This window comes from Neolamprologus multifasciatus, chromosome 7 (genome assembly GCF_963576455.1).
Source record: "Neolamprologus multifasciatus chromosome 7, fNeoMul1.2, whole genome shotgun sequence".
Classification (NCBI taxonomy): Eukaryota; Metazoa; Chordata; class Actinopteri; order Cichliformes; family Cichlidae; genus Neolamprologus; species Neolamprologus multifasciatus.
In genome coordinates this window covers 46,645,140-46,669,574 of record NC_140445.1, presented here as the reverse complement: position 1 = coordinate 46,669,574, position 24,435 = coordinate 46,645,140, and the positions used below count along the sequence as shown (strand labels likewise).

Here is a 24,435-nt window from a genome sequence, read left to right as displayed (position 1 = left end):
ATTAGAACTTCTCTGGAAATGAGTTTATTTTTAAGTCATTTGCTTTTTAGCTTGTTGTTTTTTGGTAGTTTAAACACAGCTTTTATTTATTTGCACTGTGATCGTAAAAACAAATAAGATCCATTCATAGTGATGGTTCATTATGCCTTAGACTGAAACATTTAAAATGTGTGATAGTAGAGAAAATCTGCCCTTTTTAGGCAGATCACACATCAGTTGTGAAATTCAGTTCAGTTTATAGCGGATGCAGGTACCAGTGTTTTGGAAAAAAAAACCATGGCACATAAAGCTGACTTTCCTCTCTCCCTCTCTCTCTCTCTCCCTAAGGTGGAAGACGCTTTGTCTTACTTGGATCAAGTGAAGCTGCAGTTTGGCAACCAGCCACAGGTCTACAACGACTTTTTAGACATAATGAAAGAGTTCAAATCCCAAAGGTGAGGCCACGGTTTTGATTAAAGATTGATCCCTTAAAAGTTGACCGACTTTCTAGAGCAAATTTTACATTTGATCGTGTATACAATAATATTCAATGCAGGTTTTTGCTTGAATCGTATTAGCGTACAATTAAAGTGAGCAGTTAAACACAGTGGGAAAAAGTATTGGGGTTATTTATCTAATTTATTTACATTGGTTTTTTTCGGTTCATCGTGAATGGTAGCGGCTCCATACTGAATCCAATAACCTCACGGACGGTCGCACTGGAGTGAAATTATGATAATATTTTTTAACGAGCTGAGGACGACGCCTTATATTAGCACAATTGAGCACAATTGCAATAAAAAGCTTCGCGACACGTGTTAAACCACAGCAGCGACATTCTCGCTTCTAAACTGCGTCTCTGAGCGAACAAATTGAGAGGGAAAGTTCCTGAGCGAGCTAGAATAAGCGTCAGCGGATCTTTTCAGTCATGTCACTTGAGTTTGCAGTTTGCAGACACGGTTTGCAGTTAAGTAGAAGAAAAGCAACAAACACTTTTGCAAACATACAAACAGAAGGTAATGGTATTTCAGGGGTGAAGTACCTCCGAGTCTGCTGCTTAGCTTAGCTTAAGATAGCTTAGTTTTGTTCGAGTTAGCTTGTTTCATGCTAGGTTGGCACTTTCGCTAGCTGCTGCGGCCGCCGCGTAGCGAAGTAAACAACAACAATGAAATGTTGTGTAGATGAAATGATTCGTGGCACTAACGTGGACCTAGACATTAAACGTTTTTGACCAGTCGTTTATTTTACTTTTTCCCCCTTCAACATAAAACGAGCTGGCATTTTTTTTTTTCACAAGCAACAAGTCTTGTACAGTTAGCACCTACAGAGATGCATTTATATGGTTTAATTCAAAGTCCTAAGAGTACACACTGCTCTTGATGCCTCAGATGTTGCCAGGTTTTAAATGTACTCAAGATATCTCCCCAGGTATAACTGAATTTTCAAATTCTTTCTGCTTTTGCGTTTCCAGTATTGACACTCCCGGAGTGATCAGCAGAGTGTCACAACTCTTCAAAGGTCACCCTGACCTCATCATGGGCTTCAACACTTTCTTGCCTCCGGGCTACAAGATCGAGGTCCAGACCAACGACCTAGTCAATGTGACGACACCGGGTCAGATCCACCACATCACCCCACATGGCATTTCAGTCCAGAACATCCCCATATCGGGAGCTGCTCCCCAACCTCAGCCTCCGCTTCCCTCTTCTGCAACCACCACTGCTCCACCCCTTCTAACACAGCCCACGCCTGCCAAGACCAGCAAGGTGAGAATAAAATGTGGTGGAGTAGAAACTGAATATTGTGTGGGGTTTTAATTTTTTTATTTTTACTGTGAAGCATGTGTTTCAGTACACTTAAAATCTTTCCTGTTTCAGCCTCCTCAGCCCCAGGCGTTAACACCAAGCAGCCAGAGCAATCCGTCCATCCCTGCCTACACCTCTCCCCGCTCGCCACCTATGCAGCTCCACCCACCACTCAGCGGGACCCCCACCGGCCCACCCATGCAGAACAACCAGCCAGTGGAATTCAACCATGCCATCAACTACGTCAACAAGATCAAAAACCGCTTCCAGGGCCAGCCCGACATTTACAAAGCCTTCCTGGAGATCCTCCATACTTACCAGGCCAGTGTCTCAAAATGAAAGCCAAAGTGAAGTTCTAAAGCGTTTCTGAGCTTAAATTTTGAATTTACATTAAAATTAGCTTTTAAAGAGGACCTTTTATGCTGATTTCCAGCTGTTTTTGCTGTAGCTCTGTACTGTTCCTGCATGCAGTGTCAAAATGTATGGAAAAGCTACTGTTTTTTGTTAGTGCTGCTCTTGGTCATTTAGCCTGGCTTCTACTATGGAGTACACAGAAGCGGCCACAATTCATGTAATGAGATATATGACAGGAAAAATATTAAAAAAGCCCAGTACAGTGACTTTTAATCACTCAATTTGTTTGTGTTCCTCCACCCACAGAAGGAGCAGCGTAATGCGAAGGAGGCTGGAGGAAACTACACACCAGCTCTGACTGAACAGGAGGTTTATGCTCAGGTGGCCAGGCTCTTCAAGAATCAGGAGGATCTACTCTCTGAGTTTGGGCAGTTTCTCCCTGATGCCAACAGTTCAGTGGTGAGAAAATCCATATATTTAATGTACCGTATTCTACTCATGAGTTCAGATTTATTAGAGACACCTTAAACACAAAGGTAAAGTTTATTCATTAAAATCAGCCTCTCAGAATAATGTTCCCCCCATAGTCTGTGATCTGTCATGTTGATGCGCTTGTGTCTTAATCTGTGTTTTGTATTCGTCATAGCTATTAAATAAGACCACTGCTGAGAAGGCTGAGTCTGTACGAAACGACCACGGTGGCACTGCCAAAAAGCTTCAGCTCAACAACAAGCAGAGGCCCAATCAGAACGGCTGCCAGATCCGTCGCCATCCCACGCCAGGGGCCACGCCCCCTATCAAGGTACATGCAGTCTCATACTGCTAAGCCCAATTTGGTTTTATTTCCATGTTTTATGTGAAGTGTTTGAAAGTTTTGGTTTTTAAATTATTGAACCCTGTCTTGAATGTCGTTTTGGGAATGCTGCAGAAGAAGCCGAAGTTACTGAACTTGAAAGATTCCTCAGTGGCAGAGGCCAGCAAGCATGGAGTCGGCACAGAATCTCTGTTCTTTGAGAAGGTGAGTTTATATTTTGTTTTTTAGTTTGAATAAGAGGAAAGGGGAATTAAAAAGTGGATCGTCTTCCTCCATCCCACCCTGTCCCTAGCTTCCTCTTTTGTCACACGAACCCACTGCATGTCCTCCTTCACTACATCCATGAATCTTCTCTATATTCTTCCTCTTTTCCTTCTGCATGTTAGCTCCATATTCTCCGGCCTTTGTTCCAATATATACACTATCCCCCCTCTGCACTCCTCTGTCCAAACAGTGTTTAACATAATCACAGAGCAACTTAACTTTATTTGCTAGTTTATCCGAAGAACACAGGCTTTGTGTTGGTGGTTCTTGTTGTTCTCAAAAACTTGACTTATGCCACAAGACTTCAGCAGATTTTTATATTTTAGGTGCGCAAAGCCTTGCGAAGTGCAGAGGCCTACGACAACTTCTTGCGATGTCTGGTCATCTTTAACCAGGAGGTGATTTCCAGAGCTGAACTGGTGCAGCTGGTGCTGCCGTTTTTAGGGTGAGTAACTCGGATCACGTAAAATAAAACTTTTGCAGTAAATTTGATAGATTTATTTATTTTATTTTTTGGTTGTTTTGTTTTTTTTGTTTTTTTTATATCTTTCTGTTAAACAGAAAATTCCCTGAGCTATTCAACTGGTTCAAAAACTTCCTGGGGTATCGTGAAATGTCCCACATTGAAACATACCCCAAGGAGCGGGCTACCGAGGGCATCGCCATGGAGATTGATTATGCTTCCTGTAAGAGACTAGGCTCCAGTTACAGAGCCCTGCCTAAAAGCTACCAGCAGCCCAAGTGTACAGGCAGAACTCCACTTTGTAAAGAGGTGAGAGAGGAGTGGACATCCAGGCGCTCATAAAGCTACTGTGTTGTTCTTTAACAGCAGTTGTCCTTTTTTCTGCTTTGATTTAGATTTATCTTGTTTATCATTTCTGAAAGTAGCTGTTGAAACTCACTTGTCATTTCTTCCTGGTTGATTGGTTCGCACTTGCAAACAGGATTTGTACAGTAGGAAGGGGAGGGGCTTCTGTACTCACAGCCTGAGCTGTGTGCATTAGAGCCCTTATTTAGCTTCTCTGCTCTCATTAAGTTTAGCCTTTAGGCTCACAGGGATAACTTGTACCTGAGCTGAAAATTCTTCCCTTGGTAGATATAACGTATATGAATATAATATGCAACGCTGTCAGAAAATAAGAAAAAAAATCTTTTTAATACTTTATAGAGTGATATTGGAAGATTGTATAGAAAAAAATTGGATTTGCAAAAAATAAGTTAATTTCATATTTTTGTAGTTTGTTGGATCCGTTTTTGCTTAATGCTAACAGTCAACCTCATCCTCATGAATGTAGTTTGAGTTGACGTCTGTATTAATTTTTGTGGGTTTTTTTCCTGCTGTGTCCAGGTCTTAAACGACACTTGGGTTTCCTTCCCCTCTTGGTCTGAAGACTCCACTTTTGTCAGCTCCAAGAAGACTCAGTATGAGGAGCACATCTACAGGTGTGAAGATGAACGTTTTGAGGTGAGCTAATACGTGTAACTTGTGTTAATGATGACAACAAAAAGATGATATCCTTGAAGGGGGGAAAACATTGTGGTAGATGCTATTTTGCCTGTCCAGAAATTTTCCAATTTTGAAGTTAACTGGCTATACTGAAAACATCTCTCTTGTCCTCAAACAGCTGGATGTTGTATTAGAGACCAATCTGGCTACCATCAGAGTCTTGGAGACGGTGCAGCGGAAATTGTCCCGCATGTCCGCAGAGGAACAGGCCAAGTTTCGCTTGGACAACATGCTGGGTGGCTCCTCAGAGGTCATTCACCGCAAGGCCATCCAGAGGATATACGGAGACAAAGCGCCCGACATCATTGACGGCTTGAAGAAAAACCCTGCTGTTTCTGTCCCCATCGTTTTGAAAAGGTACAGCTTGAATCAAGGGCCGACTCATTTACTGTATTTCGTTTAACTCTTCACAGTTGCTTGGTCTCTGTGGAGGTTAGAAGATTAAAATAACATGAATCCATTCTGTGAGTTTGCCCACAATTTATAAACACAGTAATCCACACAAGGAAGGGAGCACAAATATCATGTTGGAGTGGTTAATCCAAAAATGGATTAAGAGAAACAGAATGATCTGGCACCTCCCTCTGTGTCACGCGCTGAAAGATGCAGATTGTTGTTTCAATTGTCATTCAGATTTGGAGTTCTTACATTACTTTTCTTTTCAAACAGGTTAAAGACAAAAGAGGAAGAGTGGCGGGAAGCCCAGCGAGGCTTCAACAAGATCTGGAGGGAGCAGAACGAGAAGTATTACCTTAAGTCTCTCGACCATCAAGGCATTAACTTCAAGCAAAATGACACCAAAGTGCTTCGATCAAAGTCCTTGCTCAATGAAATCGAAAGCATCTATGATGAGGTCATTTTCTTTCTTTCTGTGATCATTTTCAGCACTTGGCAAGCATAAAGGTTTACTATACAAAAAAATATTTTACTGAAGTTTTGTTTATTTGCTCTGCAGCGTCAGGAGCAGGGCTCTGAGGAGACCACCACACCAGTCACAGGCCCCCACCTGACACTGTCCTACGAGGACAGCCAAATCCTCGAGGACGCAGCAGCCCTCATCATCCACCATGTGAAGCGGCAGACCAGCATTCAGAAGGAGGACAAATACAAAATCAAACAGATCATCTATCACTTCATCCCTGACATGCTGTTTTCTCAGCGGGGCGAGCTTTCAGATGTAGAGGAGGAGGAGGAGGAAGAGGAGATGGAACTGGAGGAAGGAGCTTCTAAAAAGCACAACGGTGTCCCGGGCAGCGGGAGTCCCTCAAAGTCCAAGCTGCTGTTCAGCAACACGGCAGCGCAGAAGCTGCGCGGCTGCGACGATGCCTACAACCTCTTCCTCGTCAACAACAACTGGTATGTCTTCCTGCGGCTTCACCAGACACTCTGCTCACGTCTGCTGCGGCTGTACGAGCAGGCGGAGCGGCAGATCGAAGAGGAGGTCAGAGAGCGGGACTGGGAGAGGGAAGTCCTGGGGCTCAAGAAGGAGAAAAATGACAATCCAGCCATCCAGCTAAGACTGAAGGAGCCCAGTGAGTAACAGTATACCCCATATACCCCGATTTTGTGTTACTTTTGTACCATGTCTGTTTGTAAAGGTCCTATCAATGCTATCTTCGTAAAGTGCTTAAACGCACCGCAAACACGATAAAACCAGATTAAACGAAAACATCTTGGAACACTTGGCATAATGTTTTAAAATGGAAGACGCATGACAAGACCTAAGTGTCGTATCAAGAGTTTGGCGTGAAGTCTTTAAAAGTGATTTGAGAGAAGATACTGACGAAACAAGTTGCCGTTTATCAGGCAAGTCAGACCACGACTGCATCTCTCGGTCACCTTCTTTTAGCTTGAGGTGGAAACAGTCTGCAGGCTGTGCTCTGGTTGCAGGGACTGCATTTCCAGTATATCTCTAGGCCATGAAGAGCTTTAAATATAACATGTAAAATGTTAAAGTCAGTGCTGTGACTGTAGGAACAGTGAAATGTCAGTAACATGTAGATACACTGAGAAAAACTCACCAGTAGTTTTTGTAACAAAAAGTGGAAATGTTTTTTCCCCTCATGCTGTTCCACTTAGTGATCTGTTTTTATTAAATATTTCTTCTCTCCAGTGGACATCGAGGTGGAAGATTACTACTCTGCTTTCTTGGAGATGGTTCGGAATTTGCTGGATGGCAACATGGAAGCATCTCAGTACGAGGACTCTCTGAGGGAAATGTTCACCATTCACGCTTACATCGCATTCACGATGGACAAGCTCATCCAAAGCATCGTCCGACAGGTATTGGCCTGTTTTTTCAAGGAAAGAGCTGCTGTAGTTGTTTACCAGCCAGTCACTAACTCTCTTTCCTTCAGCTCCAGCACATTGTGAGTGATGAGATCTGCGTCCAGGTAACAGACCTCTACCTGGCAGAGAGCACCAGCGGAGCCACTGGAGGAAGCTTGTCCACACAGTCCTCCAGGAGCTCCGCAGAGACGATCTATCAGCGGAAAGCCGAGCAGCTCATGTCTGACGAGAACTGCTTTAAGGTAAATAAAGTTGCCGCTCGTTCTCAAACCTAGCCATGGCATGACGGCAGATTAAACCTTTTGCTAAAGCTTTGGAAATATGGAAATTAGCTCATTTAAAGTTTAGAAGAGGTACTTAAAAGTAATTTTAATTTTAATTTCCTGCACAGCCCAGATGTCAAACTTAATTTGTTGCTGTGAAGAACGTCCTACTTTTACTAACTGGAGAGTTCCCTTTTTTATGTATTTTGGGTGCGTTCACTGTCAATAAATGATCTCCACATTTTAAAACACAAGCAGTATCATTCAGTCTTTCCCTCACCATTTGCACTCATTTATTGCTTCCATTGACTAAAGCTGCTAAAGCCACCTGTCACCAGCGAGCAGATTTGCTTTTTGCTTTACTTTCAACTTCACTTTAATTAAATATTTATCCCATTTTGTTAAAAACAGAAATTACCCAACTGGCTTTATAGTTGAATACCTAAAACCCATTCATCCTGTTTACTTTGACTGCAAACTGACTTGTTACGAAAGAGAGATGGAAACTTCCACTGAACACATCCATTTCCACTCTTTTTATAATGTGTTCAAAAATCTGAAGCTCAGTAAATCTAAAAACTGGAATAAAAGAGTAAAATGTTACAGTATTTCCTGTAATCTGAGCCCTCAGGATATTTTTTTTAATCTAACACATTAAATAATTTCTTACTCTTGGATAGAGAATATCATAGACTATGGTCTGTTGCCACTACACTGAGTCCAACTACTTGCCAGTTTTTAGCCGAAATCCAAATATCAGATCAGCCCATCTCTTTCTGACTATGTTCCTTTCTCTCCTTACTTTCTCTTCGCTGCTTAGCCTTCTTGTTTCTCTCCACTGTCACAGAGTGCTGGTTTAAAGGGGATCGTTGGTGTTCCCTCTGTGTCAACGTAGGAGTCCTTATTTTTCGTTTGAAAAGTGTCTTAAACTGTCTGTCCTGTTGCTTTCTCAGGTGATGTTTTTGAGAAACCGAGGACAAGTGCAGCTCACGGTGGAGCTGCTCGACACAGAGGAAGAGAACTCAGACGAGCCCATGGAGGCTGAGGTAAGAAACACAACGGTAAATCTCGAGTGTCAAGGTCCATTAGCATCAGGAACTATTTTTAAGCCAATAATCCATCTAATCTTTTGGGGTTTTGGGTTTTTTTTCTTCACATTAAGGATTAAAAAAAACAAAACATGGCTATTATATAAATGATGTATATATGTTTAATAGGTCCTCTTTAAATAAACAGGCTCTGTGATGTCTAATCAACTGTAAAATGGCAACAGTGCTGCACAAATGTTGTTTAAATACTCACACTGATAACAGTATTTGTATGGCAGTAGCAGCTCTTCTTTTATTCCCACACTGCTGAAATGTGGCATTTTATTACACACAGTTCAGTTCACTTAAACTAGTCATTTAAATGCCTGTACCGGTAATCAAGATAACCAGTGTGTGGAAATACTAGTAAGAGCCTGTTGCCAAACTTGTGGTAATACTGGCGCAGTGCTCGTGTTTTCACAATCATAATGTGTGTGTGTGTTAAACTTGGGTTTTGTACTTGTTTTCTGTTTGCAGCGTTGGTCTGATTATGTGGGACGCTACTTAAACCCAGATTCCACAACTCCTGAGCTGAGGGAGCACCTCGCTCAGAAGCCAGTTTTTCTTCCCAGGTGCGTTTTCCACATTTCATCGCTCTCTGATGGGCCACGCCCTGTAAAATTCAAACAGGGGGCTTATGATTACAGCAACCCTAATTGACTTGTCCTGACATATTCCTGCTCGATGTCATGAGTCACTCTCATCACGTTTGTCTAAACCAGGAATCTGAGACGGATCAGGAAGTACCAGAAGGGCCGAGAGCAGCTGGACAAGGAGGCCTGCGAGGGTGGCAAGAAATCGCTGGATAAGGAGAAAATGGAGTGCATGTTCAAACTAAACTCATACAAGATGGTCTACGTCTTTAAGTCTGAGGATTACATGTACCGACGCACTGCCCTGCTGCGAGCTCACCAGGTATTTACCAGCTAGTATTGTTATTTAGCTGTTATGCCAGAAATATTTCTTGGTTACAGCGTTCCTGTATTTATCATAAGGGAGGAAAGTGAGTGACCTTTGACCTCTCATTCATTCTGTTTCAAGTCTTGGCTCTGTAAGATGTCAGTGAGGGCGGAAGGCTTAGGCTTAGTTTGAGGTTTCTGTGTTCAGTGAGTAGAAAATCTGTTTCGTGACATCAGTCTTGTTTTTCCTCAGTCACACGAGAGGGTGAGCACGCGACTACACAAACGCTTCCAGGCCTGGGTGGAGGCGTGGGTCAAAGAGCACGTCACCCGCGACATGAGCGCCGAGACCAACAAGTGGCTGATGGGCGAGGGACGTGAAGGCCTACTGCCCTGCAGCACCACCCGTAACCCAGAGGTCCTTCACTTCATGAACATCAACAAGTACCGTGTGAAATACAGCACACCTAGCAAGGCACCGTAGCCAGCCAGACCCACGAGGACAAACGGAAGCAGACTGACTTTTGGGGGGTTTAGGTCTGATATCAAACAGGAATAGAGGTAGAGACGAAGGGTCGTCAATGTGTTTTTAAAGCGGACATGGGAGCACAATTAAGCTAGCTGCCGTGTGTGTTGAGACCGGGGCGGCAGGATTACTGAAATCTTTTTTTTTTTTTTTTTTCTTTTTTTTTTAAACCAGCGTTTTTAGCTGGGCCCATTTTTTATTTTTATTTTTTTAATTTATTTTTCCCCAGGGCCTTCGGTGCCAAAACTTAGGAATGGTCATGTTCCAGTCGCAGACCTGAGGTCTTACCAGCACTCGGAGCCACGTCACAAACTTCCTCAAGCCTTTACGACAGAGCTTAGCGACATAAGAAAAGAGAGTGTGGTGCTTTTTTTACTTTATCACGGCTGAGTTTCAATTCAGCCTTAGACAGTCTGAAGCCATCCAAGTAATCGAGTTCCATCAAAATCAAATACACAGGGATTTATTTATGAAAGTGTTATTCTGTAGTATTCACTGAGAACAATATGATGGACAAGTGCACTTATTTAGAAAAAAAGGGGGAAACGGTTCAGAAAGTTTGTTCCCCAGATTGAAGGTTTGGGGGGAGCTCAGTAAAGTCTGAGAGATCTGGTTCAGACATTCCTGTGTTACGGCCAAATCACAATCATGTCTCATCAAGCAGACGGAAAGAGGGTTACAGTTTCTTTTCCAAAACACATGGCAGCACTATTAGAAACGGTGCCTGGGCTCCAAACCGCGTTGTCGGGTTAACGTAGAAAAAAAGCACTGTTACATCTGTTTTAAAAAAAGAGAAAAAAAATGAAGGGGCCTCACAACACTGTTTGGTCTCAGACTGTAAAATTGTATAGCTCGTGAATGTCAGATACTGACATGTATTCCAGTGTATGTGTTGTGTATATATATTATATATAGTTCTATTAACACACACAATCCTCGCCGCCCTGGAAGTCAACCTTTTTAAGATGCCCTCCGCCAATACACCAGCTTTAACACACTCAAATACAAACACACACATGCACATCTTGCTCATGCCCTCATGTTGTAAATACACTGTGTATATAGTCTCAGACTTTTTTATGACAGATCTGTGTTGTTGTGCTAGTAATACTTTCCAAGCTTACTGTGGACTTTAGTGATAAATGGCTAAAGTTAGTATGTATATGAAAAAGATAAATGCAAGACCATTTATTACCGTTTTTACCAAAGGGAGTCGATTCTAAAATAGCTGTTTTTGCCCCCTTTGTGTGTTCCTTTATGTCTTTTGCTTTTTAATTTCTGTAGTTAAACATGGGGGGTGGGGGAGGGGAGTAGAAATGTATCCAGGTCTTTCCATTTATTTGAAACAAAAACATCTTTTCTTTTCTGAGTGTCACATTTGTTTTCAATAAAATCACTGCCCCCGATTTCTGACAGCCGACACCGTGCGTGGTGATGGTGGGACTCATTTTAAAGTTCAGTGGACTCCACCACAGTCTCACATTGTGATGCACGCTTTCCTCCCTGGATAGATTTCTGCTGCAAACATCACCCCACACCATATTTTTGATAATGGAAGAAGTCACATGAGCATGTCTTTAGTCCCTTTATTTAGACATTATTTAAAGTAATAATAAAAATGACATTTGTAGCCTACAGAGATCTTTATTGTGTTGAGTGATTTATTTTTTTTCCACACTTTCATCTCATCTTTCAGTCTCTGGTTTGCAGTTTTATTGGTGGGAAATATTATGGAAGTTCATAAAATTCAGTACTTCTTTACAGCCCGCGCTCTGAATACGTTTTCACCTGTATTGCACCGTAAGAAGTAAAACAAAGACCAAGAAGAATAATTTCTACAGCAAAAATTACAAACTCCCCCAGTTTGCCTTTGAGTTGGATGAACAAATCAAGTCAGCCAGTTGCTCCTCAGTGCTCTGGAGTTGTTTATTTCTATATAAACACTGCCTGGAATCAAAGCTCACCTTAATCAAATACAGCCCATCTGCATTAGTTTGTATGCGTATATGATCTTTATGTTCACACACATTTGAACTTTTGTTACTGACCTATGAGGGATAACCAGGGCAGCTCGGTGTTGGAGGAGGAGAAGCTGTCGCAGGTTTTGTACCTACACCGTGTAAATCAGGATCATTGCAGCTGCTGACTGTGCTGCAGGAACTTTTCAGTCTATTTCAATGAAGCACTTTAAACACCACTAACTAAAGCAGGATCTTCTTTTGTAAGATCAGCTGACCTTTTTTTGCACAGCATCTTAAAAAGGCAGAAGAAGTTTTACCTTTTAAGTTACGTATTCCTGACCCGTTATGAAAGAGAATACATGTAGACGAAGAACTTAACGCTATCAGAGTGCAGAGTGCACCTCAAACAGAAAAGTCTCTAAATATGTTCTTTCATCACACTGAAATGTCCAAACTATTATCCAGAATATGTAAACATAATTGTTTCTCCATTAAGCAAAAATCTAAATTCAAGTATTAAAACCTGACCTGCATGTGATGAGCCTGATATCGAAGTGAGGTTGAAAAGTTAGACCTTTCAAATGCTGTGACTTATTCTCACAGGGCATCTATCCTACATGGTATTAACATTTACACACAATGCACATTTTAAAGTTTTTCTTTTTTTGAAGCTTAAAGTTGGCTAAAGAAATGTTTTGCTTTGAGAGCAAGGCTTTGGTTTTAAATTGTGTCCACTTCCATGTGACTGTCTCCTGTACAAAGGTTCTGAGGGTTAAAAAATGCTGGAAAAATTGTGTATATTAAATGTGGCAGGCTGTACAGTGAGTGCTTAAAATGTTCAAATTTTGATGGTATGAAGAAAAAAGGAAAAATTGCATGGCTTCCTTAAACTAAAGATGGGTTCAGCTCATTTGTAATGTACTTCTGAGTGGATCAGGTGGGAGTCATGCTCTGATTCTTTGAAAGATCCAGCAGCTAAGAAGCTCTCTGTCTCATAATAGGCTGTTTTAGATTTTAGCCAACAAATTAACTTAAATAATTAAATTATTTTTAAACTGGCTAATTTACCCTTCTATTATCCCATCCAGGTCGCACTGTGTAGCTAATTGAATCTTTAAAATCCACTGCCATGCTCTTCTGGGAAGTGCTGGGAAAATGATATGTTAATAGGGCTGAAGGTCTCCACAGACTTTCAGCGTGCTTTTATACAGTGAGCAAGAAAGCTGTTTTAAATTGCATCTGCCAAGATAACAATGTCTTTCTAAGGATGTATTAGCATGATTATTAGCACAATGGGATAGTTTAAGAATCCCATCATGAAACTGTCAGTTCTCCTAAAATCCTGCAGAGGGAGACCTCACCCTGTCCACCAGCATCCCGGGGTCACTTGTGTTGAGTATATAAGGACAATTATTATGCAGCCTCACAGATGAAGTCGAGTTTTATGTCTTTTGATTTATCTGTGTTGTGTTAATTTGCAGGATGGCTGTAGTAGGAAGTAGGTGTTAGACTTTGAGCCTCACTTTTCCTGAGAAAAGACATTTTAGGTTAAACAAACTCTCACAAGATTGATGTCTGTATTTGACAAGATTCATACTGGTGTACTCAGTTGTTTGGAAACTCGTATTACACAGAATCCTAAGTGATTGAAATTTAAAAAGCCAAACATTCAGGTTACCATGAAATTGAGAGGAGCAGGAATTCAAGAAGCAGAAAATAGCAACAGGAATACTTTATTTCTTTGTTATGGAGATCAAATGACCATTTTTATTTTATATTATTTATTATTGTCACCTGGCAGAATTCATTTTACACAATGCTGCCAGGTATCCAATGAAGTCTGAAGAATACAAAAAAAGAAACTGTTAGACCCTAAAATGCAACATGTTAAGATCAGTGGATTTAAATACAAATCCACTGACTGGATAAAAAATATTTGCTGCTCCTGCGTGGACGTCCAATTTGGTGTTAGCTCATATGATAGAGTAGAGGGAGTGCAGCAAAAGTATACACTGGTCACTTCATTAGTTACTCCTTGCTAGTAGTAAGTTTGACCCCTGTTGTGCCTGGTGTGACTTTGCGGCCCATCTGCTTCAGGCTTTGAGAGGCGCTCAGAGATGCTGTTCCACATCTTCAAACCCTGGCCTTGCATTACCTTTATGCCATATGGGTTATCTGATCAACCCGATGTGCTTCACTAGCACCTGCTCACATGCATACCTTGATTGTGATGAGTAGTTAGCTGAGTCTGGCCATTTTCCTCTGACATCTGGCATCAGCCTGGCATTTTTTTCCCACAGAACTTCTGCTCACTGGACATTTGCTCTTTTTCACACCCTTCTCTGTGAACTCTAAAGATGGTTGTGTGGGAAAATCCCAGGAGATCAGAAGCTTCTGGAATATTTAAGAGTAGCTCGCCTCGCACCAACAATTAGCTTAAATCTCCTTTCTTTCCAATTCTGGTGCTAAGGTTATCTTGAACATCTCTACATGCTGCCATGTGATTGGCTTATTTTTACACAACCACAGAGAGGCTGTTAATATTTAAATATGATGACACATCCTTTTGGAAAATCGCAAGCAATGAAAGTACCCAGAACTTGTATTGGTCTCACCCCTGAAGGGTGCTGAAGTTTAGCAGGCAGGACTTGTCTTTACAGCCGGCAAGGAACAGTAGAAACAAAAGGACCCAGGACGAGTTCAGGTACGGGTCACTGAGTTCTTCTAGGTGAAAAGGCCTCTGTGGGTGGTCTCACATACTGTACAGAAATCACTGAAAATGCCCCGAAGCCTCTCCCCAAACTTAATGTACCCTAACCCTTTCAGATCCTTTCACAACATTTCCACGCAGACTCACACACACAAACACACTAAGCTTTCACCCACTTTGCTGCCATAGCGTTGAGGCCCTGACAAGGAGTGAGGCTGACACATGCCAACAGAGCCCTCCATGCCTCCCACTAACAGCGCTAACAATGAGATCCTCAAAGGCAGCACCAGCTGAGGGGGGAATGGACACCCCCACCCACCCACCCAAGCTCTTCTGCGTGATTACTTCCATATAGGGCTACACTCCTGAACTTTCAACAGCTCTCTAATATGAGCGCTTCCACAACTTCTGACTTGAGAGCAAACCTATTATCACAGCCACAGAGATTGTATTGTGCTCTGTGCTTGGCAGCCTTGGCGCTCACAATGCAGAGCAATTAACTCACTCAGAGTGACCTCATAAGTTTCTGCTTGTCTCTTTTGTATGTGGAAAGGCTTTTAATTGTCTAAAAATGCATTTATTTTTTTTTACTCTCTTTCAGCGAGAGGGAACATTTTAGTGGAGCACAGTCTCCATGATGGCGGTTTTCCCTGTGTACAAGACCTGTGGTATTGCTGCATACAGATAGATTATCCAAACCTTTTTGTTATAGGTGAAGTATTTTTGGATTGAGTTATAAAGTTTGAGGCCTTGGCAGATTCAAAGAATAAGAAGCGCGAATCAGAGCTGCTATTAATAACACAAAGCACTCATCACTTTTTTTCACACGGACCATATGTCTGTGTGACTTTGCGGGTGGATGTTGTGTATGCAAGAGGATTTTTGTGTATGGCGGCGGATGCACATCTGAGACATCTGCTTAATAGGCTGATTTGTCTCAATGATGAGAAAGCTCTACCCTGCAGGCTCCTCTCTCCTCCATAAAAGGATTAGCCGAGGATTAGCCACTCTTGCATAACCGCTGCGAGCTCCTGTGCTTAACAGACAAACTCCCAACAAATTGTTTTAACTTTTTTCTTTTTTAAGAAAAGGTGCTGAAGCCAAGAAGGTCACTGTATTTTTGTAATAGCCACCAAAAGGCAGCACCCGTAGTTACAAAATCCTACATCCTAAAAAAAAATGTCCGTCACGCTTCCAAGTTCTTTCCTGATCAGATTTATGGGCTCAATCATTTGTCTTTATATTCAACAAAACATCAAGTCCGTTTCATAAATTTTGATCATTCTAAGTGTCTGAAAGTTGGATAATCCAGGCGGTGGCTATGTCACTATCTATGGCTGTCAACCCCTGGTTAGCAAGCTACAACGAAACAGTTTGAGTCCACGGATCCACAGACACGGATCTGCTAAATAAGTCGAAGTAACAGACTAATAAAAGTGCGGACTGTAACCAAAGTAAAGCACAGTGATGGAAACTATTTGATGAAACCAAGAAACGACCAGTGGCCACCAGAGTAACTGCAGTTTTCTCTGCATTTTAGCTCCAAAGGTACCACGCAGTACTTGGCTGTTTGTGGTACAGACTAATTCACTGCAGGAATCTTCTTGAATCTTTTTCTTTGGAAGTGAACTGCACTTGCATTTGATGTAAGAAATATTTGTTTTATTGTTGATGATGTACAACTGAAAGGGTGGCGTTATGACAGAATAATTTTTCTAATGACTGTCAGCATCGTCTGTCTCTCACAAGAAGAATCTCGAAAACATTTCCAATGGGACATGTGTTTTGAATCCTATTAAAACATTAAATCTTGTGACTGTTGCCAGGATTCCAGGGAACAGCTGTATTACTGATGCTTTGCCCAAAATAATCAGGGGAACACTTTTATTAGCACTTCTTTTCTTTTCTTTTTTTAAAACAATTTGCTGTTCAGTCACAGTTTTGGAGGATCAAACTGCATCAGAATAAACAAAATAGATGTTCAATCCTGGCAGTGCTCCACGAAATGCTAAATTTATTTACATTACTCTTTTGGGTAGTGCTCAATTTAAGTGTCTGCTACAAAAAAAATTATCCTGTCAAACCATGGAGATAAATAGTAAACATTAGTGCTGTGACAAGCAAGCTGTGAAATAATAAACTGGATCTAGACAGAAAAAAAGTCCTGCTTAGCAGTAGCTCTCAATCGTCTGAGTGTTCTTGAATGCAACTTTAAGAAAGATTTGTCGAATTGGTACAAGCTTCCATGCAAATTACTCTAACATCAAACTGACAGAGACACTGTGAACGCAACCAAATGCGAAACAGTTCCGAAAGCTTCTGCGACCGTTTCCTGGTAAAAATTAATGCCTGCAAGAAAGTTTGGAAACAAAGCCAAAAATTAAAGGCGATTTATTATTTACCACAGACCACAGCACCGGTGCAATCTTGTCCTCGCCTCTGGGCGAGACTGTTAGTCAAGTGGCAGAAATATAAATGGTTTTCTTTATTATCGGTGTCATCATTTTTGTTCCTGTCCTCTCCTCTTTGTGCCGGCCGAGTTCGTGCTGAAATACATGCGTGTCGCTGAGAAAGCCATTTATTGAGACTTAAGCGTGACTAAATATATCACAAGATGAGAGTCACTGAGGATGTCAGCGGCACAAAAGCACACTAGGTAATTTAATTTGAAAGCACCCCTCCCCTCCCTTCGCCGCTCGCACCCCACACCCACCCACCGGCATGCACGCACTTGGTTGAACTTGACCTTTTCTATCCTCCCTCAGTGTTCATATCCAATACGTGTGAGTTAAGGTGCTGAATGTTACACCCTTTTACACCACCAAAGCGGAAGGCTAGTCAGCACCATCTGCCAGGGGTGAATAAAACAGCACAAATGTGTGTTTTCTGTTAAATCGAGGGTTGTTTTCTATCATAATTAGCTGAGTCATGATGTTACAAAGCTGTACCTTTGGACACAGCTTTCCTATTCACTGGTGTTTTAAAGATGCAGTACAAGTGTTCATAAGACAAAGCTTTGTGGTTGTTAGGGTTGTGGAAAAAAAAAAACTATTGACCGTTTATGACAGCCATGACGTTATTTTAAAACCTTTCTAAGCCTCTGAGTTAGCATTTTGCCAGCATGATGGAGCCACAGGTGGTCCTCTTTGGAAATGATTGTTGAATGCTAAGTTACAGTTAAGTATTCATATTTTGTGCCAGGCTGATAAGAAGTGTCTGCCAGCCTTTAAGGAAACTTAACACCATTGGTGAAGAGACTCTATGAGGGAGAAGAGGAAGAAGAAGGATCCCTGTCCTACAGCTTCAAAGCCCCTTTAGCTTTTAGCTAAAGCTAAAGTCATCAAGTCACTCAGAGGGGTATTAAAAAGCTTGTTGCTGGTTATTTTGTGCAGGGAATGCAACAAATATCAAGTAACTATCTAGTTAGTTAAATTTAGTATATTTAGGGTAAGTGTACAGTAGGCTACACTCCTTTTTGACCGTATAAGCAAAATGTACTACTTAACTGCAAGGGAGTTTTTCATTATGGTAGTGTAAAGTAACTTTTGGTGGTGTGAAAATCTCACTAATAGAGTGAGTAGATGGCAGATTGCATTAAACTGAGCTCTGTTTTCTTATGTCTCTCAATTCAAGTCCATAATCCTAGCTAATGTGGCTACTATAGGACAGACAACTCTAGCTGCCATTCATCTGTAACAAGAGTATGCTGTCAGTCCACATCGATTTACTCTGAAGGAAGCTGTAAAATTTTGTAAATGGAGTCCAGTATGAGTCAAAGAAAGTTGCTTTTGTCTGATGATAGTGACACTAAGGTGAATTGTTGAGGATATCCTTAACTTTTCTATTGGTGAGCGCTGTTAGCCTCTGTTAGCTGCTGTAAGATGATGTTAGCTGCTGTTAGCCCACATTCCTGAAACTTTCTTTGAAGTGCATCTAACATTGCTGCATTCGGACACTAAGAGAATAAACTCTAATATGATGTGAGACTGTAATAAAACTGTTTAGGGGAAAGGAAAAAGTGTGTTTGTTTGTTTTTTTAACGTAATGTTAGCTTTTAAGCAGCTAATGTTTAGCTGGCTCATTGTCGGTTTTCCAGAGATGGGAAGATTACATGTCTAATCTGATCACAATAAGTAATTCTGACAATAACGGGAATAAATGATTTTTAGTAAGTTAATCTCCGTATATTCCTCTACTACCATTGGCATTTTTTTTGTGTGTCACCATGGCAATAAATTAGATTTGCATGAAATTCAGTGAATTCTAAAAACTTTGGCAAGACTGTCTCTGAAGCCCATGTGGTGTAGCTGTAATTACTTATTACCAATTAACACTTTGCTTTGCAATTAACACAAGACACCGAAGAGACAATTGATGGGTTAATTGTTTATAACATGAAAATGGATATCTACTGTGTTAGAAAGTTATGCATTACTCATTAAAGTAATTGGTTACAACCTTTTAACCCTTTAACAAAGTCATGAAAATAACTTACTATGTAAATAGTACTGTTGGTCAAATCTCTAACCTATAATGTTGCTGTTTCTCATAATTATTTACAACTAGATTGCAAGCTAGCTTAAATCTGTCTGATTATCTGAATGTTGTTTGTTATGCCACATTTCAGCAGTTGGCTTGGTGGAATTTCACTTAAGATTAATTAACTAATTAGTGTAAAGTCTTATTGTGGGGGGAAAAAAAATCCAAATGAGCTTCTTTCAATAAACAAGCAGCGAAGAGGAGGGGAACTTTTTATTTTCTTTGCAGTGCTGTACTCCAGTGTACTCACAGAGGATCTACTGTTTGGTGCCCAGAAGAGGTGCTCCCTTCTGGGCACCAAACAGGAGAGAGCACCCCTTGAGGCAGAGGGCCCCCCCAGTCTTTACAAAATGGAGCAAAAAGACAACAATCGCTTTATTCAGCTGTTTGGACCTGCCATCTGAACAGCAGCTCGTCATTAAATTAACATCACAGCAGGCGCGCGCCCTGGCCCTTGCTTCCCGGTGCATTGTGGTGCACTGAGGAGGAAATTCATTCTTTGAGCGGATACCAGGTCAAAAAGCAGGACTGGCATGGACTCGTCCTCACAGTCTTGGCGTTGAGGAATGGGAACAGAAGCAGTGCTGCTGTGTAAGTCCTTGCGAGTCCAACTGTTCAAAGGACAACCTTTTAATCCCTGGCAGCCGTGAAGGACAAAGACAGATTTGCTTTTTGTCTTTTGATGTTGTGCCACTTTCTCGCCATATCCACCCCAAGGACACGACTGTAGTCCACGCCAAGGCCTCCAACCACTGGTGAGGCTGTGACACATTTCCCTGTGCTAAGGCTGAAGCGTTCTTGGCCTGGGCCATAGGCTTATGTGTCGTGCACCTGCTCAAGGGAAGTGTCTTGTAGCAGTTTCCAAATGTTTTTTTTAGCAGAAAGTTTTGTTTGTTAGTAGTGCACGGTGAACAGTAAATTAGCTACTGAGCTTCATTGAAATGTCGTTTAAATAAAACAAATGCAAAGTTATTGTTAACGCAGAAGATTTGAAAACCCTGATTAATAAAGGAAATTGAACACAGTCACTTCACATTCATATTTCCAGATAACTGATCTAACTGTCCTATTCAAACAGTCAGGCCATTGACTCCAACCTTTGTGAATGGGTGCATTTGTTTTAGTCAACCCGTTTTCTTTTCCTTTTAGCATGAAAGAAGCCTTTCTGGGGAAAAACATTCAGCCTTAGTCCATCACACGAGGAAAGAGAGTTCAAGTAAAAGATGTAAGGAGGAAAGTTTAAACCAACAGTATCAGTCTGGGGAAAACAAACTTGTTAGGAGTAAAAAGTTACTTAATCACACATCCAACAGTTACAGAACTACACTATCACTCATTGTGGGTCTACTTGAGTTCTGTGTGCGAACTACTGAATGGAAAAATGCTCTCTGTTCACCAGCTAGTTGTTGTTGTTTTGGGGGTTTTTAACTGTGGAATCCCCTGTTTTGTTTTGTTTTTTAGCAACAGTGCGTAAATGTCTGGGAACTGAGAAAACTAGATGCTGGATTTCCGGGAGAGCAATGTTGTCCCATTCTTGCCTGAGTCAGTCCTGGGTCTTCTTTGTCTTATTTTTTGTTTCATGGTGTGCCAGATGTTTTCAGTTTGGTAAAAGATGTGGACTGCAGGCAGACCAATTTAGCATTTTGAGTTAGTTTTACATAGTTTTACATACAAAGTCATGCTGCAGTAATAGATTTTGTAGGCGGTGTAGCATTGTATTGCTAAAATATGCCTGAGAAAAACATGATGGATGGAAGCATTTATTGCTCTAAAACCCATATAGACTTTTCAGCATATATGATGCCTTTCCAGATGTGCCGTGTACCCTCTTACCACCTGAGATGCTGGCCTTTAAAGTGATTGCAGTGATTTCCATGACAGAATCGTGTCCGAGTCCTCAAAGATCACAGTCATTCAGTATTGGTTTTCAGCCTTGCCCCTTGCACACAGAGACTTCTCCAGATTTTTATGATACCCTGTACTGTAGCTAATGAGATATTTAAAGTCTTCCCAGCCTTTTGTTGCCCCATTTTTTTCAGACCTGTTGCAGCCATTAAATTTAAAATGAGTGAAAAAATTTTTTCAAGAAATATTAAAATGTCTTAGTTTAAACATTCAATATGTTTTCTCTGTTCTATTGTGGATAAATTATGGGTTTGTGAGATCTCCAAATCATTCTGTTACACAGCATTCCAACTTTCTGGAATTGAAGTCGTATTGCTTTTGGCCACGATCCCCATGGTGAGGCGTCCGCTCGGAGGAGTCTGTGTAACATGTGTGGTGCAGACATGAAACGTTCCTCTAATCAAAATCTATCAGTGTCAGAATACTGCTGACTGCAATGAAAGAAATGTACACAAACAGATTGCATTTTATTGACTATTTCGTTTTGCCACGAGACCAGGATGATGGCCGTCATGATGCTAAATGAGCAATGTAGTGACAGCAGCTATATTACCTGCTCCTGCCAGAAAGTGCACAAATATGGAGATAACACAGATTCTTTCATTTAAAAAAAGGATTAATTCACCAGCTATTAATTCTTTCTGTCTGACAATCTGGTCATCGCCCTTTTGTTCATCATAATTCATACAGATTGGGTTTTTTTTTTTCAATCTAACTGCCTCAGCAATGATAATCATATGCTTCCATTAATACTACTTCTTCTTGTCCTTCCTTTTTCTCTGGACTTTGTAGTTCAGGTGGTTATTTTTCACACCAAAGATCACTTGAGAAACAGATTTGAAAGGGTGGTGAAGCAAACAAGGTCAGATAGATTAAGTGACCATAACTCAACTCTGTCTGTTTGTTCCAACACTTCCTCCACATGACGCACCCGGGGAGCAAGTCACATGAAAACTATTTTCTTCATTTCTACCTCGCATCTATTTCTCTTTTACACCCTCAATGCATTTTCCAAAAATTTACAAATGTCTCCATGTCTTCTTATGTCTCCGTGAACGGTTGACTCTTTTAAATGTGTAGCTGTGGCATAAGTGAAGGTGGAATGACAGAGGCTTGCTTGGAAGCCTTTGCTCCAGTGTGACTGGTCTTATCTTGTGGCCCAGCTCGGTCTTTAATCTTGTTGCCTCAGCGCTGCATCAGACACAGAGACGCGTCTCTCTGGAGTTTCTGCTAAGCGCCAGCGCTAATGATGAGAAGCAGGTGTGAGGAGAGGAAGGCGGGGGTATGATGGGATGTCGTGTTTTCTGCATCTCTTTAATAAAAGAGGCAACTGAGTTTTTAGAAGTGTCTGAGAGTTCTTGCCACTTCACTCCAAAAATGCCTTCAGTCGCCTGTTTTACCGTCAAGATTTGAAGTTCATATTATATGTTTGTTGTATCTGACAAGGTTGGTTTAAATGACTGGGACTAAAAGCACAAAATAATAAGTGTTAGTTTGTTTCTTTGTTTACGTGGAATCTTTGACTTATTAACATTAACACATTTCTGGAGTTGGGAATTCAGCATGAATATTTACAGTATCATTTTTGCAAAATAATGTGACATTGTGCTCCATCTGGTAGCTACTCTGGAGCTGTCAGTAACAGTACATCATTAGTCAGCACTCAGATGAGTTTTCCCAATGGGATTTTAAGCTCATATTACCTTTTATAAGGGGAAAATTATAGTTGCACAGACCTCTATAGGTGGGAAGACGAGACTTTCCATGATGCACTGAGCGCTCCTTCTCCACTGCCCTTTTTTCACTCACAATATATTTATTTATATTTATTTATATATTAATTTATTCCTACACCTTCATGTTGGAGGTTTCTTCCTGCTAAAAGGGATTTCTTCCTCACCACTGTTGCCAAGTGCTTCCTTAGGGATCACTGGGGTTCTCTCTCTAATTATGTAGGGTCCTTGCACTATAAAGTGAGGCTGTGAACTGCCGACCTACAAAAAAACATTGTGTTATAAGGAAGAGAAGTAAAGAAAAGAATGAGAAACTTTTTAACCCATTCAGAGGTGGACTTGCTGGTGTTTTTCGGATTATTGTCCTGCTGTGTAACTCAAGGACTTCAGGTCAAAAGTTCTCCTCCTGAGTTTTCTGGTAGAGAGCAGGATTCATGGTTCCATCAGTTACAGCATGCCATCCACGTCCTAGACCATCACACTAACGCCACCATGTTTGACTGTTTGTGTAATCTTTTTATGAAATGCTGTGTTAGTTTTATGCCCGAAGTAACCGGTTGCAAACCTTTCAAAGAAATTCAACTTTTGTCAGATCAGACGTTAGAAAATTTTCCTAAAAGTCTTGTGGGACCATCAAGATGTTTTTGAGAGATGTAATGAAAATGACTCGGCCTTCCGAAAAACATGGTTAATCTCAGTAAATTCTCGATTTAACAAGGTGACAATTACTTTTTCACACAGGGCCAGGTAGGTCTGGAAAGAGTTTTTTCTTCCAAGAAATGAAATCATCATTTAAAAACTGCACTTTGCAATTACTCGAGTCATCTTTGTCTATTATTAAAATTTGTTTGATGATCTGAAATATGTATTACAAATATGCAAAAAAAGAAGATAAGAAACCAGGAAGAGGAAATTTTTTTTTTTTTTGCAGATTTTACTGATTCTATACATGCGGTTTTGTGTTACCAGTGAAGTTGCAGCTCTCTTTCCAGTCATGTAAACTGGGGAAGGGTCTTGGTAAGGCTAGTTGATCAAGATGATGCCAGTAGTTGCACTGCATGCTTATAGGGTGGCTGTAGCTCAGGACGTAGAGCAGGACATCTACTAGCCAGAAGGGTGGTGGTTTGATCCTGCATCCATCAGAGTGTGAATGTTCGATAGTAAAAAAAGTGCTTGTATGAATGTGAGGCAATGGGTGAATGATGCATGTTGGGTGATGCAAGCGTTTTGAGTGCGCAGGTAGAGTAGAAAGGCGCTATATAAAAACTACTCCGTTTACCATTGTCACTGAAGCAACTCATACATGTGAACGCTGTTTCTCTCTTTGTGGTGCTTTCACCAAACTATTCCTTTCAAATGATGTTTTGATGCCCAGGGCACCTTCACTTTAAATTCATGTAATCGAGAAATGAGCGCAGAGACTATTTGTTTCCATTTTTTATTGTGTGTTCTCATTGAACATGAGTATTTAATCGATGCAACTGATGACTAACTCCTACTTAAACAGCCGACACCAGGATTGTACATATGGATATGGAGATACCCAGCTACTGTACTGCTGACACAATATTCACTATTAATAACCAGATTACAGAGACATTGCTATGGGATACTAAGCAGGCTGATGCTGAGAGATAATACAGGATACGTCGCAAATGTGTTAGCATGTTAGCATGATGTGTTGTTGGGTTTAAATGAGCTGTGGCCCAAATGGGCGTCTGCCTCGGTCTGATGAAGGTCGTAGCGCTTCACTCCCGGACATAAATCCTTGTGCACACTACGTCATCCGCACCAAAAAT

At 41.1% G+C, this 24,435-nt stretch overlaps 2 protein-coding genes across 4 annotated transcripts in view; one reads left to right on the top strand and one right to left on the bottom strand.

The window, feature by feature from the left end:
• Window positions 1–11,423, top strand: part of LOC146515137 (paired amphipathic helix protein Sin3a-like) — a 17,780-nt gene extending 6,357 nt beyond the window's left edge. For 2 of the 3 annotated variants that reach the window (XM_085168709.1, XM_085168710.1), the window contains exons 4-21: window positions 328–434; window positions 1,451–1,745; window positions 1,857–2,105; window positions 2,445–2,597; window positions 2,785–2,940; window positions 3,067–3,156; window positions 3,543–3,661; window positions 3,778–3,988; window positions 4,565–4,681; window positions 4,842–5,080; window positions 5,393–5,576; window positions 5,679–6,255; window positions 6,837–7,006; window positions 7,081–7,254; window positions 8,229–8,321; window positions 8,841–8,935; window positions 9,086–9,278; window positions 9,516–11,423. In XM_085168709.1, the coding sequence (XP_085024835.1) occupies window positions 328–434; window positions 1,451–1,745; window positions 1,857–2,105; window positions 2,445–2,597; window positions 2,785–2,940; window positions 3,067–3,156; window positions 3,543–3,661; window positions 3,778–3,988; window positions 4,565–4,681; window positions 4,842–5,080; window positions 5,393–5,576; window positions 5,679–6,255; window positions 6,837–7,006; window positions 7,081–7,254; window positions 8,229–8,321; window positions 8,841–8,935; window positions 9,086–9,278; window positions 9,516–9,746 (3,453 nt within the window). In that variant the 3' untranslated portion in view covers window positions 9,747–11,423. Of the gene's footprint in view, window positions 1–327; window positions 435–504; window positions 946–1,450; window positions 1,746–1,856; window positions 2,106–2,444; window positions 2,598–2,784; window positions 2,941–3,066; window positions 3,157–3,542; window positions 3,662–3,777; window positions 3,989–4,564; window positions 4,682–4,841; window positions 5,081–5,392; window positions 5,577–5,678; window positions 6,256–6,836; window positions 7,007–7,080; window positions 7,255–8,228; window positions 8,322–8,840; window positions 8,936–9,085; window positions 9,279–9,515 lie in introns of those variants that run through there. The other variant, XM_085168711.1, reaches the window with a different exon arrangement.
• crabp1a (cellular retinoic acid binding protein 1a) overlaps window positions 9,981–24,435 on the bottom strand; it is a 39,376-nt gene continuing 24,921 nt past the window's right edge. Inside the window, exon 4 of the mRNA XM_085168740.1 lies at window positions 9,981–24,435. Within this exon, the coding sequence (XP_085024866.1) occupies window positions 24,385–24,435 (51 nt within the window). The 3' untranslated portion in view covers window positions 9,981–24,384.